General features: G+C 45.1%; 1 protein-coding gene across 1 annotated transcript; it reads right to left on the minus strand.

The window, feature by feature from the left end:
• Positions 1-5,477: 5,477 nt before the first annotated feature.
• On the minus strand, positions 5,478-6,026 carry LOC132530320 (large ribosomal subunit protein eL24). Its single transcript, XM_060167473.1, has one exon. It carries the CDS (start codon positions 6,001-6,003, stop codon positions 5,530-5,532), a length of 474 nt encoding a protein of 157 aa, XP_060023456.1. The 5' UTR covers positions 6,004-6,026; the 3' UTR covers positions 5,478-5,529.
• Between the last annotated feature and the right edge of the window lie 8,183 nt (positions 6,027-14,209).

A 14,209-nucleotide genomic window follows, 5' to 3' on the forward strand; every position in this document is an offset into this window, starting at 1 on the left:
AGTTCTTTAACCTATATTAACCTTAGATGCCATTTTTATTGAATTTTTAAAATACTTTAGTTATAAACAAATCTCTTTGTACATAGAACCCAATCTTTCTTTTTGTCATGTTGGCAGTCTCAATTAAATGCCTGACATGTGTTTTAATTCTGTCTTTTTAAAAATAAATCAGACAGTGGTCCATAGTGAAGCTGAAGATGGTGTAGGAAATACTTTTGCTAACATACAAACTCATGTATGTGCGGGTACATGCATGCGGGTGTGTATGTGTATGTGTGTAGAGTGGTCATTACTTTATTGAGAACTTTTTGTTTCCTTCTAGTTTGACATCATCTTTTTCCATAATCAAATTTTAAGAATATTGTTTAAATGATAACTTATAGTAGGCTGAATAGTGGCCCCTAATGGTAGCACATTCTAGTCCCTGGAACCTGTAAATGTAGCCTTAAACAGAAAAAGGATCTTTGCAGATATAATTAAATTAAGGAGTTTGACATGGAGAAATTATCCTGCATTATCCAGGAGGACCCCAAATGCAAACACAAGTGTCCTTATAAAGGAGAGACAGAGAGATTTGACATGCAGAAGAGAAGATCACGTGACCATGGAGGCAGAGACTGAAGTGATGTGGCCACAACCAGGGAGTGCTGGCAGCCACCAGAAGCTGGAAGCAGCAAGGAATGGAGTCTTCCCAAAACCTCCAGTGGAGTGGCTCTGCTGACACTTTGACTTTGGCCCAGTGAAACTTATTTTGGACTTCTGGCCTCTAGAACCGTGAGAGAATAAATCTCTGTTGTCTGAAGCCACCAAGTTTGTGGCCAGTTGTTTCAGTGGCATTAAGAAACACTAACCCGGGCTTCCCAGGTGGCGCAGTGGTTGAGAGTCCGCCTGCCGATGCAGGGGACACGGGTTCGTGCCCCGGTCCGGGAAGATCCCACATGCCGTGGAGCGGCTGGGCCAGTGAGCCATGGCCGCTGAGCCTGCGCGTCCCAAGCCTGTGCTCCGCAACGGGAGAGGCCACAACAGTGAGAGGCCCGTGTACCGCAAAAAAAAAAAAAAAGAAAGAAACACTAACCCTTCTTCATGTGTCTCAGGAGGAAGGGCACTTAGTTATAAGAACTAGTTATAGATCAGTGATTCCTAACTTCTTCTTCAAGATTGAATTAAATGTGTTAATTGAGCCATGTAAGGTGCCTGAATGGCACTAGACGCAGCAAGGAACATAAAAGGAATAAGAAATACTACCTTTCCCCAGAGATGCTTTTCATCTAGTTGAAGAATCAGAACAAATAGCTGCAAAACATTTAGCACACAATTCAAGACAGTGCCTAAATCAAGGGGTAAATAACTCTGGTGGTGTGAACAAAATGAGCAAAGTTAAGGGCCAAGATGACCAAAATGGGTCATAGGCAGGGAGTCTGTCAAACTCCTGGGATGGAAGGGAAAGCTCATGATGGGAATAAGTTTAGCAGTTAAGAAGGGCTCCCTTGCAAAGAGAGAATAAGCAGTAAGATGGCAGCTTAACGGTAGAGGAAGCCGGGAGCCATTAGCTGTTTGGAGGCAGAAGGATCAAATGATGAAAGCCGTGTCTAAGGAAGGCTCATTTGTTTCTCATGGGGCAGGTTGTACACTCTAGTTTGCTTGTCAGTCTCCTTTCTCCTAATAGGCAGTATGACATTATATTTTAGAATAATTCTTTTCTGAGAAATATTTGGGACAGCTGTGATGCTCCTTGGGACAATTAGAAACACTCTGGGATGTCAGAAACAAGAACTATAAATCCTTCTCTCAGTATTCCCAATTAGATGTAACTGATATGTCCCCATATCTCACCAGCCAGAAAAACAAGAACATTCTTTCTTTAATATCCAAATTGCAATGGAGCCCTACTCATGGACTGCAGGAAGCCCGTTTTCCTTCTGAAGTTACCTCTCAATTGGTTTCTGGACATCCTAGAGGAAGGTGTGTAACCTGTTGAATCCTGGCTCTCTGGACCGCCACGAATCTTCTAGTCCAGACTGCGTCTAACTTCTCCAGGCTGCTCTGGTTCCCCTGTGCCTGTCGCTCTGAGCAGGGGCTCGGGTTGCTCGCTCTAGTCCTCATGGCCAAGCAAAGTCTGGGCTGTGGTGGGGATAAACAGACACTGCTGCTGCACGGGCACACCTCACGGTTGTGTGCCCAGATCAGCCTCGGAGCTTGCAGAGCATGGGGTATTAATGGAAACTTCTATCAGGCTTCCACATGGAAGAGCCAGACCAACCCCCACCAAAGAGCATGCCCAGGCATCTTCCTACCGTGCAGTCTAGTCTCAGGAAGAGAAGTTACTTCCCTCCTCCATCCTAGGCCAACTCACTCCCACACCAAGATGGCTCACAGGGGGAACGTCCACTTTCTTCAAGAAGGCTTAACCCACACACATGCTTAGGCTTCCTCCACGGACCAGAGGAGGCACGCAGATGGTTCATTATATGTTAGGACACCAGTGGTCAAACCTGGCGAGGCCTGGTCCATCAGTCCACTCCTTCCCATGGCCTCCCTCAGCTTTCAGCTTAAGGTGAAGGGAAGGTCAGGCTGCTTCTCACTCCCTGTGTGACTCAGGTTCATAACGTCTTGTGGGTACATATTTGGGCCTGAAGACACACAGATAACTTTAAGAAACAATAAGAAACTTCAAGGATGGTCCAATCTCAATGCCAGATTTCCTAATATTCTTCTTTAACTCGACCAAGTCTCATGAAATGTACAGTTTTTATTACTACGCAGAACATTCAGCATCTCAAGTTGCAATATCCTCAGTTTAACAATAGTTCCGCATTTTCCCCAAAACAATGTGTGGTGTTTTTGCTCCATGTAGTGGTTGATTTTATATGTCAACTTGACTGGGCTAAGGATGCCCAAATAGCTGTCAAACGTGATTTCTGGGTGTGTCTGTGAGGGCGTCTCCAGAAGAGGTCAGCATTTGGATCGGCAGGCTGAGTAAAGATCGCCCTCACCAGCGTGGATGGGCATCGTCCGATCTGCTGAGGACCTGAACAGAACAGAAAGTCCAAGGAAGCATGAATTCACTCTCTCTCTGCTTGAGCTGAGGCATCCATCTTCTCCTGCCCTTGGACGCTGGACATCGGTGCCCCTGGTTCCCAGCTTTGAGACTCAGACCGGAAAATACACCACCAGCCTCGGGATTCTCAGGCTTTTGGATTCAGGCTGAATCATACCCGTGGTTTTCCTGGTTCTCCAGCTTGCAAATGGCAGAGAGACTGGGGGACTTCTTGTCTTCCATAACCCTGAGAGCCAATTCTGGTAATAAATCTCCTCTATATATCTATATCCTATTCGTTCTGTTTCTCTGGAGAACGCTAATACACTCCACATTTGTAAACAAATATCAATGGCCCGTTCTACTAATTATTTTCAATGAAAGGAAATGTGAGACATAAAATTGCTAGCAGCTTTCATTGGCGCTCCTTCAGCTTTCAAGAGTAGGTTAAAACCCGGTCTCCACCGTGCTCCGTTGCATATTTATTGAACTATAAATGTGATTGAACAGCTATTCATTTATTCATTCAACAAATATTTTTAAATGGCTACTATGTGCCCAGCGCTGCTCTAGACACTGGAATACAACAGTGAACCAAGCAAAATCCCTGCCCTCAGGGTGTCTGGCGTTTCATTCTGATGAGGGAAAGCATAAACAAATAAAACTGGAATGTATCGACTGCTCATACTTGCTGAAAAAGAATAAAATGTAGAGTGAAGGGATAAAGAGTGGCTGGGGGAGGATAGTTTCAGAAGGATAAAAAGGGCAGGTTTCTCTGATAAGGATATATTTGAGTCCTGAATCAAGGGAAGTGGTATGACAGAGGCTAACAGCGCTCCAGTATCCTTTACCCTTGTTGTCTTCCGTGATAGCACCTCAGAGTTTTTGCTAAGCAAATGGTTGACATTTGTACTGACTCACTTCCCAGCTTTCCTTGCACCTCTGTGTGCCATGGACTAATTTTGGGCCAATTGGATGTGAGAAAAAGTGATGTGTGCAACTTCTGGGTCATCTTTTTAAGGACATTTGCCTTTTTCCCGCTAACTGGGAAATGGTGACAACTGGAACGACCTTGGAGACCGCATAGTGAGATGGCTACCATCCCTGCACTTCTACACAGAGAGAACTAACATTCTCTTCTGAATTAAGTGGCTGTGTTTTGTTAGAGTAGCTTAGCTTGCAGCTTAGCTAATTCAAAGAAAGAGTCGTGTGGGTATTAGGGAGGCACCTCTCTAAGCAGAGGGAATAGTGTTGGCAAAGGGCTGTAAAGTAGGAACTTACAAGGAATGTTGGAGAACAGCAAGGAGGTCAGTGGGGTTGGAGTGAAGTAGTAGGAGACGAAATCAGGAAAGAATCAGAGGACAGCTCATTTTATGCCTTGGAACTTTCATTAGTGCTTGGGATTTTACTCTTGGGAACTATAGACGTACCAGTGGAACAAAAGAATGACATTATGGGCTTCCCTGGTGGCGCAGTGGTTGAGAGTCCGCCTGCCGATGCAGGGGACACGGGTTCGTGCCCCGGTCCGGGAAGATCCCACATGCCGCGGAGCGGCTGGGCCCATGAGCCATGGCCGCTGAGCCTGCGCGTCCGGAGCCTGTGCTCCGCAACGGGAGAGGCCACAACAGTGAGAGGCCCGCGTACCGCAAAAAAAAAAAAAAAAAAAAAAAAGCACTTAGGGAAAGAGAAATGAGAACAGGGATATGGAATCAATGTTGAAGATACGCACTGTCACTGGAGAAACGATGGGAGGTTAAAATAACGATGAAGGTCAGGAGGGAGGAGAAATCCAAGCCTGGGACTGTGAGAACAAGTGAGGGTTGCACAGTGGGAGACAAGAGCAGGTATCAGTGGTCTCCATGACCATGAGGTGAACCAGAGGCGAGGGGGGAAATAATGACAATCCATGCTGGGGATGAGCGAACAGAAGGATTGACCTCGTCTCTCCTTCATTCATCAGTGGTGCAGTCTTCAGGTGCCCCATAAACGATGGGATTAAGCAATCTTGAGGAAGTGGCCCCAAGAGAATCGTCACACTTTTCAAGAGCTGATTGTAAACTAGATTCGAGCTCAGTTGTTCTTATACGAAAGCATGGCAAATGTTATCATAATCCTCTGTCCAAGTCTGTACAAATGACTTAAGGTGGGAAGCCCTTGTTCATTTCCAGGGGAAAGTTATCCATGGCAATTTCAATACATCTAGGGACACCCAAAGTCAAACTCCAGGGATGACTTTGTTTTTCCATTTGCTAAGAGGATGTTTACAGAATGGGCAGTCATTGAAACTGGAGCAGGATACCCTTAAAGCCACTTGGGAGACTGCAAAATATCCAGCACTATACTAGGCATTACTAGGCAAACATGGAGGGAAATATGTTTTAAACCAGTGAGGGACAGGTTGAAAGCATGTTTATGCAAGAGGTACCTTCTTTTTTTTTTTTTTTTTTTTTTTTTTATAGTCAGATCTTTATTTAAAAATCCAAGCTACCAACTTAGCGTTTTCCACCAACACGGGGAGCAGAAACTTTCACAGGCTTCACAATCTTTTGCTTAGGTGCTGCCTTTGTGGGAGCCTTTGCAGCAGCCATTGCTGTCTTTTTAGATGCTTGCTTAGCCTTTTTTGCTTCCTTGGCAGCCCTGATAGCTTGTTCTCGTTGAGCCTTCCTAACTTCAGGTTTCTGATTCCTCTTGGCCATTATATCAGCAAGAGATGCACCAGTTATGGCCCTCTGGAATTTGACTGCACGGCGGGTTCTTTTCTTTTGAATTTCTTCCGACTGTCCCTTTTTGTGCTTTCTTCTGTAGAGGACAGTCCAGTTGATCTGACGAGGATTCCTCTTGGATAGGAATGCCGACTCACATTTTGCATTAAGAAATTGGAAAACCTTCCCGTCGGTCCTGGCGTAGCGCCTCCCGTGTCCTGGGTAGATCTTGTACCCGCTGAAACTGCATAGCTCGACCTTCATTGCTGCTAGCGCCGGCGAGAAGAAAAGATCAAGAGGTACCTTCTTAATTATGATTTCCCATTATGGTTTATAGCTAACAATCAAATTTAACATGAAAATTAATATGACTAGAATCTCAGCATTGTTTACATACGTTTTTGTGTGACCAGGCCTCTAGAGTGCATAGGAAATATAATCAAAATGTACATATCTTATAAGTTCAAAAACCATGGCAAACTCCAGTCTGTTTTTAACTGGGCTTTTCTTTTTTTTTTTTTTTTCGGTACGCGGGCCTCTCACTGTTGTGGCCTCTCCCTTTGCAGAGCACAGGCTCCGGACGCGCAGGCTCAGTGGCCATGGCTCACGGGCCCAGCCGCTCCGCGGCATGTGGGATCTTCCCGGACTGGGGCATGAACCCGTGTCCCCTGCATCGACAGGCGGACTCTCAACCACTGCGCCACCAGGGAAGCCCTAACTGGGCTTTTCTTGAAATCAAGAATACAGAGGCCAAAATGTTTGCTTCAAAATATAAGTACACCTGATATTGACTCCCTGGCATCTTCACCACCAACACAATCATCCCCACCTCCCACCATCAGTAAACATTTGTAAAGTGTCTACAGTGTTTAGGGTACTGAACTGGAAAAGGGAAATCAAAAGACTATAAAACATAATTACTTTTTTCAAAGAGCTTAAGATCCATTTACGGAGAGAAGATGCAAATTAATAGATAAATACAGGTACAAAGTATGTACAAGTCAGAAGCAGCTAGGTTATGCTGCAGAAACAAATAACCTCCACATTTTGGAGGACTATAACAACAGAGATTATTTCTCACTCCTTCAACATGGTCATCACAGGTTGGCATGGGGGTTTTGCTCCTTGCATTCACTCAGGAACCCAGGCTAATGAGGGCTCCACACTGACTTACTTTTATGATCACTGCAGCAGGAGAAAAGGAAGGTGATGAATCACTCAGTGGTTCTTAATGCTTCCTCCTAGATGCTATGCTTGTCACGTCTGCTCATATGTCATTGTCTAAAGCAGGTACACGTCCACACCTAACTTCAGGGGGGGTGGGAGAGTATGATTCTACCATATGCTAGGAGGGGAACTATACATATTTGGTGGACAACATAAATGATCACTACAAAATGTACATGTTAAGTGTCAAATACATTATATGGACTGTGTCCATATGCTGTAGACATTTAGAGGCGTGAGCAAGCAATAAAATCTAAGATTTTAATTTATGCATTCACTTATTCATTCATCATTTATTCAGGGTACATTTATAGAGCATTTTCTAGCACTAGGTACTCTCCTACGTGATGGTCCTACAGCATTAAACAATCCTGACAAAACTCCCTGCCCTCCTGAAGATTACCTTTTAGTAGGGGAAGACTTGAGCTAGGCCTTGAAGGATGAGCAGAATTTAGACGGGTGTACAAGGAAAAGCATTCTAAGCATAGGGAATAGAGTTTGTTTCACATGAAACCAGAAGAGTATCAGGCATAAAAGAATGGCAGAATCACTTAATGAATATAACTTTTTCCACTTCTGTGTACCTAAGAGCCATTGATAAAAACCATGATCACATAGATCAAAAAATAGTTTGGGGGCTTCCCTGGTGGCGCAGTGGTTGAGGGTCCGCCTGCCGATGCAGGGGACGCGGGTTCGTGCCCCGGTCCGGGAGGATCCCGCGTGCCGCGGAGCGGCTGGGCCCGTGAGCCATGGCCGTTGGGCCTGCGCGTCCGGAGCCTGTGCTCCGCAACGGGAGAGGCCCGCGTACCGCAAAAAAATGAATAAATTAATTAAAAAAATAAAAATAAAAGAAAAAAAATAGTTTGGATAATAGGAATTAATATGGATGCTTTTAATTAGTAATTAAAATTAATTAAATAGAATATAATTTTTAATCATGCTATATTCTTAGTATATTTTGTTATATGTAAAATATAATGATTTAGATATGTTTCACTGGTAATTTGCTTTTTAACATGTCTTTATTCCTTGAAATGTTTGGTAGTGGGATAATTTGAGTAATGATTATTGTGAATAATTATGACCACTCCCACATTTCTAAGGACTTAGTTATTCCTGAAAGACCCTCAGAAACCTTAAAACTTTTTTTTCTGCATACCTACAGAATATGTCATCACCTTTGAAAATAAATTTACTAGGATTCTGAAAGAGGGCAAAGTAAAAACAAACTTACAGCTACTCTTATATACATAAACTCATAAAAACAAATAAAATCAAATACTCATATTGAGATCTTTAGTTCATTTTTTACCTAAGAGTTGTTGATGAGGCCCTCGCTAAACTCGAAACTTAGGCAGATGGAAAATGTTGTTGAAAATACAACCAGGCAACAGATGAGTGAGAACCAAGAGATGATATCACTTAACTTGAACAATATTTATCTGTGGGGAAGAGGGTGTAAATATTTTCAGAGGTTGAAAACTTACAGATGATTTATGAAGAAACTTAAAGATACTACCTCAACTTTTTTAGGATGGCTACTATCATAAAGACAGAAAAACAACAAGTATTAGAGAAATTGGAACTCTTATGCTCTGCTGGTGGGAATGTAAAGTGGTGCAGCCACTATGGAAGATGGTGTGACAGTTCATCAAAAAAATGAAAAAATAGAATTACCACATGATCCAGCAATTCCATTTTGGGGTATATACCCAAAATAATGGAAAATAGGGACTCAAAACTATTTGTACACCCATGTTCTTAGCAGCATTATTCATAATAGCCACTTACATGAGGTACCTAGAGTAGTCAAATTCACAGAGACAGAAAGTAGAAGGGTGGTGTCCAGAGCCTGGAGGGAGGGTGGAGGAAGAAGAGTTTATTGTTCAATGTGTACAGAGTTTCAGTTTTGCAAGATGAAAACAGTTCTGGAGATGGATGGTTGGACAACAGTGTGAATGTGCTTGATGCCACTGAACTGTACACTTCAAAATGGTTAAGACGGTGGACTTTGTCATGTGTATTTTACCACAGTTAAACATAATTTTAAAATATATAAAAACAAACGGACAACAAGAAGAAATTTTAAAACTTCTGGGCCTTGTAAAATCAGCAGCCATTTATTTTCCCTTCAGTCTTAAGCATCTCGTTTGTGTTTGGCTCAGAGACTAATTCCCTGATGTGATGCTTACACATTCCCACTGTCCAAACCTTGATCGCTCTGCCTGCTGCTACATTCCAAGAGTTCCTGTCCTAATTAACATTTCAGTCTAATAAGATTTTCTGGCTCCTAAAGTGTGATCTATCAATTGTTGACATACCTTGGGATATGGCCAGGCATAACCCAGTTAACTGCAGTGGGACAGGCAGCCTGGGAGGGGCTGGAGAAACAAGCACCATGGAACAGGTGCCAAGAAAAAAACGCAGTCGGGAGAGTAGGTAGCACGGCAGGAATGAGTATAGGGATGGCCCATGATCACAAGGCTGCAGGGAGTCCCAGTGGAGTTCGTCGCGACCTTCTGGGATACAACAAGAACTTAGATGGGCAGAAGATACTGGGCAAGGTTGTCAGCAGCTCATGGTTAGCATTGTTCCAAGAAGGGAGATGGATAAGAGCATGGCAGAGCCTCAAGCCTCAAACGGCTGGAGAATTCTAGCAGGTTGAAATTCTGGCAGGTCGAAAAGGCAACATTCTCAGCACTCAGAATCCTTGTTACCAGATCTTGAACAGAGATGGTCCGGAAAGGGTAACTGGACCTAACTTCTAGACTGTGGAGTTAAAGTTTATGCACCCGCAGCCCCTTGCCTAAAGTCAGAGGCTTGGCAGAGGCTGAGCCGGGCATAGCTTACAGCCAGGAGCACTATGGACTAGCTAACTAGTCAACCATGACTCGTAATAGAATAGAGTTGAATCATCCATTCTAAAGCCATGCAGCGTTGGGAGTTGTTAGCGTTCTAGGCTGCTTCTCTAATGTAAGGAGACTATCAGTGAAGAATCTAGCTTTCTGAAAATCACAATGCATGTCAGAACTTGTAAATCTATGGCACAGAAAACATTTTGAGGTAGAAGCAGTCTAAGCTTTGTGTCTTGGCTGGAAGGAAAAGAGGAAAAATCTTGGCGAAACATCCATTCCTAATAGTTCTCTGGTGTCATCAGCGAATGCCGTATGCTCGTCACTGACCTCATAGAGACGACGATCCTGAGCGGAGGGTAACTGTTGAGCCTAGTGAGCAGACCCACAATCAGAAACAGAATTCTGTGTATTTAACATATTATTATAAACACACACACACACACACACACACACACACACACACAGTTCATTTCAAGTCCAGATGGAAATGTACACAAAACCTTGGGCTTCACAGCAGAGAGAAAGCTGCTATAAACCAGTGAAGGTTAAGTGCGTGCTGTGTAGTCAGAGTTTCTGAATGGGGCAGTGCTGGTATTCTATTGAGGAGGAAACTTAAGTCTGGGAGCTTAACTTATTTTCTCAAGACCTCTTGTCCAGGCAACGGCAGCCCTGAGGTAGAATCTAACAGTGAAGAGGGTGAAGGAGAATTAGAAGGTCGGGTCCAGCTGGATAGGAGCTCACAACAGCACTCATCACTGTGTCGTAAGAAGCCCTCCTCAGCACCGTCTGCTCTAGGAAATCTCTGGTTTGGAAGTGCAGTTAGGGGGACCCCCTGCTTAGCCAGCTTAGACCTGAAGCACAGTGACTGCCTTTAGCCTTCAAAAAATCCAGGTAGGGAATCCCATGGGGGTCCAGTGGTTAGGACTCTGTGCTTTCACTGCTAAGGGCGTGAGTTTGATCCCTGGTTGGGGAACTGAGATACAGGAAGCCGTACAGCGCAGCCAAAAAAAAAAAAAAAAAAAAAAAAATCAGGTAAAAATGACAATTTGCAGGATGATAGACTTGTGATCTTTGCTGAGAAGTAGGAGGAAGAACCGGCCCTCCAGGGAACCCCCACTTCTCAGCATCACAGTTACCCACCCTATCCTCCAGCTACCCTGACCTCAGTGGCTCCGCAGGCCTGCAGGCCAGACCTCTGTTCATTCTTCCTTTCCCAGACTGGGGACAATGCCAAGTGCCAGGGCCAGCCTTGAAATAAGAAAGTGGGTATTTAAAATAAACCCTGGACTCAGAAATGCTTCAACTCATAGTGCGTTGTAATTGACCAAAAATACATCAGTATTCATTGCTTATTGCTGCTGTAATATATTACCACAAACTTAGTGGCTGAAAATAACATACATCTATTATCTTACAGTTCTGGAGGTCAGAAGGCTGAAATGGGTCTCACTGAGATAAAATCAAGGTGCTGTAAGGATTCATTTCCTTTCTGGAGCATCTAGGAGAGAATCCGTTTTCTTGCTTTTTCCAGCTTCTAGAGACTATCTAAATTCTTTGGCTTGTGACTCCTTTCCACCTTCTAAGCCAACAGTGGCTGGTGGAGTCTTTCTTGCTAGTCGTTTACTTTATCCATTAGAGCATGTTAATCAAAGTTGTTTTAAATTTTCAGTCTGATAATGCCAACATCCCAGCCATGTCTGGGTCTGAGGATTGCTCTGTCTCTTCAAATTGTGTCTTTTGTCTTTTAGTACGCCTTGTCATTTTTTCTTGATAGCCGAACATGATGTAACGGGTAGAAGGAGCTGCTGTGAACCGTGGGTGGTGGTGAGGTTGGGGGGAGGGGGCGTCTGCGATCAGGTGTCCAGTCGTTTAGTGAGCCTGTGCCTCTGGGCTGGGAACTCATAAGTGTTTCTCGGGCTTTTTCCCCTCCCCCCTTAGGTGGAGTTGGGTATTTCCTTTCCCACTGTCAGTTAGGCTTAGAGAATACCCCAGCACTAACGAGTTTCTCCAGAGGGCAGGCCTTGCTAAGAGCAGAATGCTCTGACCTTGCTGGAAGTATGGGAGGGTCTTTTTTCTCCAGTATTTACTGTGGGAACTTGGTTAAGCTCCTGGAGAGAAATCTCACAATATTGTGGGGACCTCCTATGACTGGGTCCCCCTGGAGTTTTTAACTCTCAGTACTGTCTGCACTGAGCCTCCAGCAGCTCATCAGTTATAATTCACTGTAACCCTGGCACTGGTCCCTGTGGTGCTTCCCCCTCTCGAGCCTCTGTTAGGGAGGCAGAAACGCCCTGTATTCGCCTGTCTGTCTGTCTAGTCTTGTGGGCAGTGGCTTGCCCTGTGTCCTCCTCTCTCTTATGAGTCCAGGAAGAGTTGTTGATTTTTCAGGCTGTTTAGCTTTTTACTTCTTGTTAAGATGGAGAGACAACTTCCAAGTTCCTTACAGCAGACCCGGAAACCAGAGTCATGGACTCTTTCTATATGGCGTCCAGCTAACTCTGATGCTCCTGCTTCCCTCTTCCGCTCACAAGGACCCTTGTGATTACAGGGGTCCCAGCCACACGGCCCAGCCTGTTCTTCCCATTACAAGATCAGCTTAATTTCATCTGCAATTTTAATTTCCCCTTGCCACATAACAGAACCAACATATGCACAGGTGCCAGGGATAGGACACGAACATCTTTGAGGGGCCATTATTCTGCCCACTACTAGATCCTTCCTCAGAACTTTTGTGGGGGAGGAGGCCGGGGGGCAGAAAGCACCGGGGCATCATGAAGAGAAGAGCCAGGGAAACTCAAAGCGTCAGAACAATTATCCTCATTTCCTAAACCCCGAGATGGCTCCACAATATACCTTAAAAACCTGTTGTCCTTCTGTCTTGTCTCCCAGTTTACTTTAAGAGAATTTTTTTTGTTTTGTTTTGCGGGTACGCGGGCCTCTCACTGTTGTGGCCTCTCCCGTTGTGGAACACAGGCTCCGGACGCGCAGGCTCAGCGGCCATGGCTCACGGGCCCAGCCGCTCCGCGGCATGTGGGATCTTCCCGGACCAGGGCACGAACCCGTGTCCCCTGCATCGGCAGGCGGACTCTCAACCACTGCGCCACCAGGGAAGCCCTAGGAGAATTTTTTAAACTTCATCTGTTTGGGGAGGGATGGATTTCTCATTATATACAAATGCTATGTGTTTCAGAGATGAAGGAGAGGGTCTCTTCTCCAGGGCCAGTGGCCAGGGCTCCTAAGTCTCAATCCAAGAATGACAGTAATGACAGTAATGAGTCCTGAGATCAGTGTAGGGGGTGAGGAACAGTGCAGGGGTAGGGGAGAGCGAGGGAGGGAGAGGGAGAAGAAGGGATGGAGAGAGGGAGTAAAGAAGGAAGGAAGGAAAGGGAAAATGAAGACAAAAATTAAATAGACTGGTATAGAAAATATCGGGGTGCCTCATGTGTTCTAAGGATAAAAATTATTTCAGTCACATCTGGACGTAGGCACTGGCTTGCTGTGTGAGTGCATTTCACGGTGGGTGCAGCAGTCTGAACCTAGGGGCTCCCAGGCAGCTGCAGGTGTTTGCAGGGAGAGGTTTCTCCCAATCCCTACTGAGAAAAGTGCATCTGCTTATCTGTGTAGAAGCTTCAAAAGGACATTAGGGGACCAAAGAGGCAAAAAGGATGGGGATGTGAAGAAAGGAGATCAGAACAGAAGAGGTAGAGATGGGAGTTCAAAGGGAGAAAGAGAAAGCGAAATGAAATTAAGAACATTAATCCTGTGGGATTAAGAACAAAAAGAGTAGACTCAGACAAGAAATCAGCCAGGAAGATAAGTGTGGATTCAAATGCTTTCCCGGGAAAGTGCAAAGCAGAGAAAACCCCCAAATCAAAACCAAAACCAAAACCACCCTGTGCTCAGCATTCCCTCGTCTTGCAGCTGCTCAGCGAACCTCCAGCAGCCCTCTTTCCATTGCAGGCACTTGTGGTGGGCGCTGGTGCCCGAGGCTGGCCATCTGGGCTTGCTGGTGTCTGCCTGGCGCCGTGACCTCCAGCTGTCCCTGTAGGTGCAAATCCTAGCAGGAGAAAGTGAAAATGACAGGGGACCGGGTCTGAGTGATGGGCAAGGAGGTGGAATGACAGCGCTGCTGCAGTCAGCGTGCAGCCCCAAGGGGCGGTTTCTGTTTAATGCTTGCTGAGGACCCAGTGTCCTTGACTATCGCCTCATCACAGACTCAGGGGCAACAGCTATTGAGCACTACTAAATGCAGACCAGGTACCATGAATCCTGTTACATAGAGAGGAAACTGGGTCTCAGAGGGATTTAAGAAATTGCACAGGATCAGTAAGTGGGAGAGCTACGACTCCAGCCACCCTCTGACCTCTGCACAGGGCTCTTTCCAACAC

Source organism: Lagenorhynchus albirostris, chromosome 12 (assembly GCF_949774975.1).
Source record: "Lagenorhynchus albirostris chromosome 12, mLagAlb1.1, whole genome shotgun sequence".
Taxonomy (NCBI): Eukaryota; Metazoa; Chordata; class Mammalia; order Artiodactyla; family Delphinidae; genus Lagenorhynchus; species Lagenorhynchus albirostris.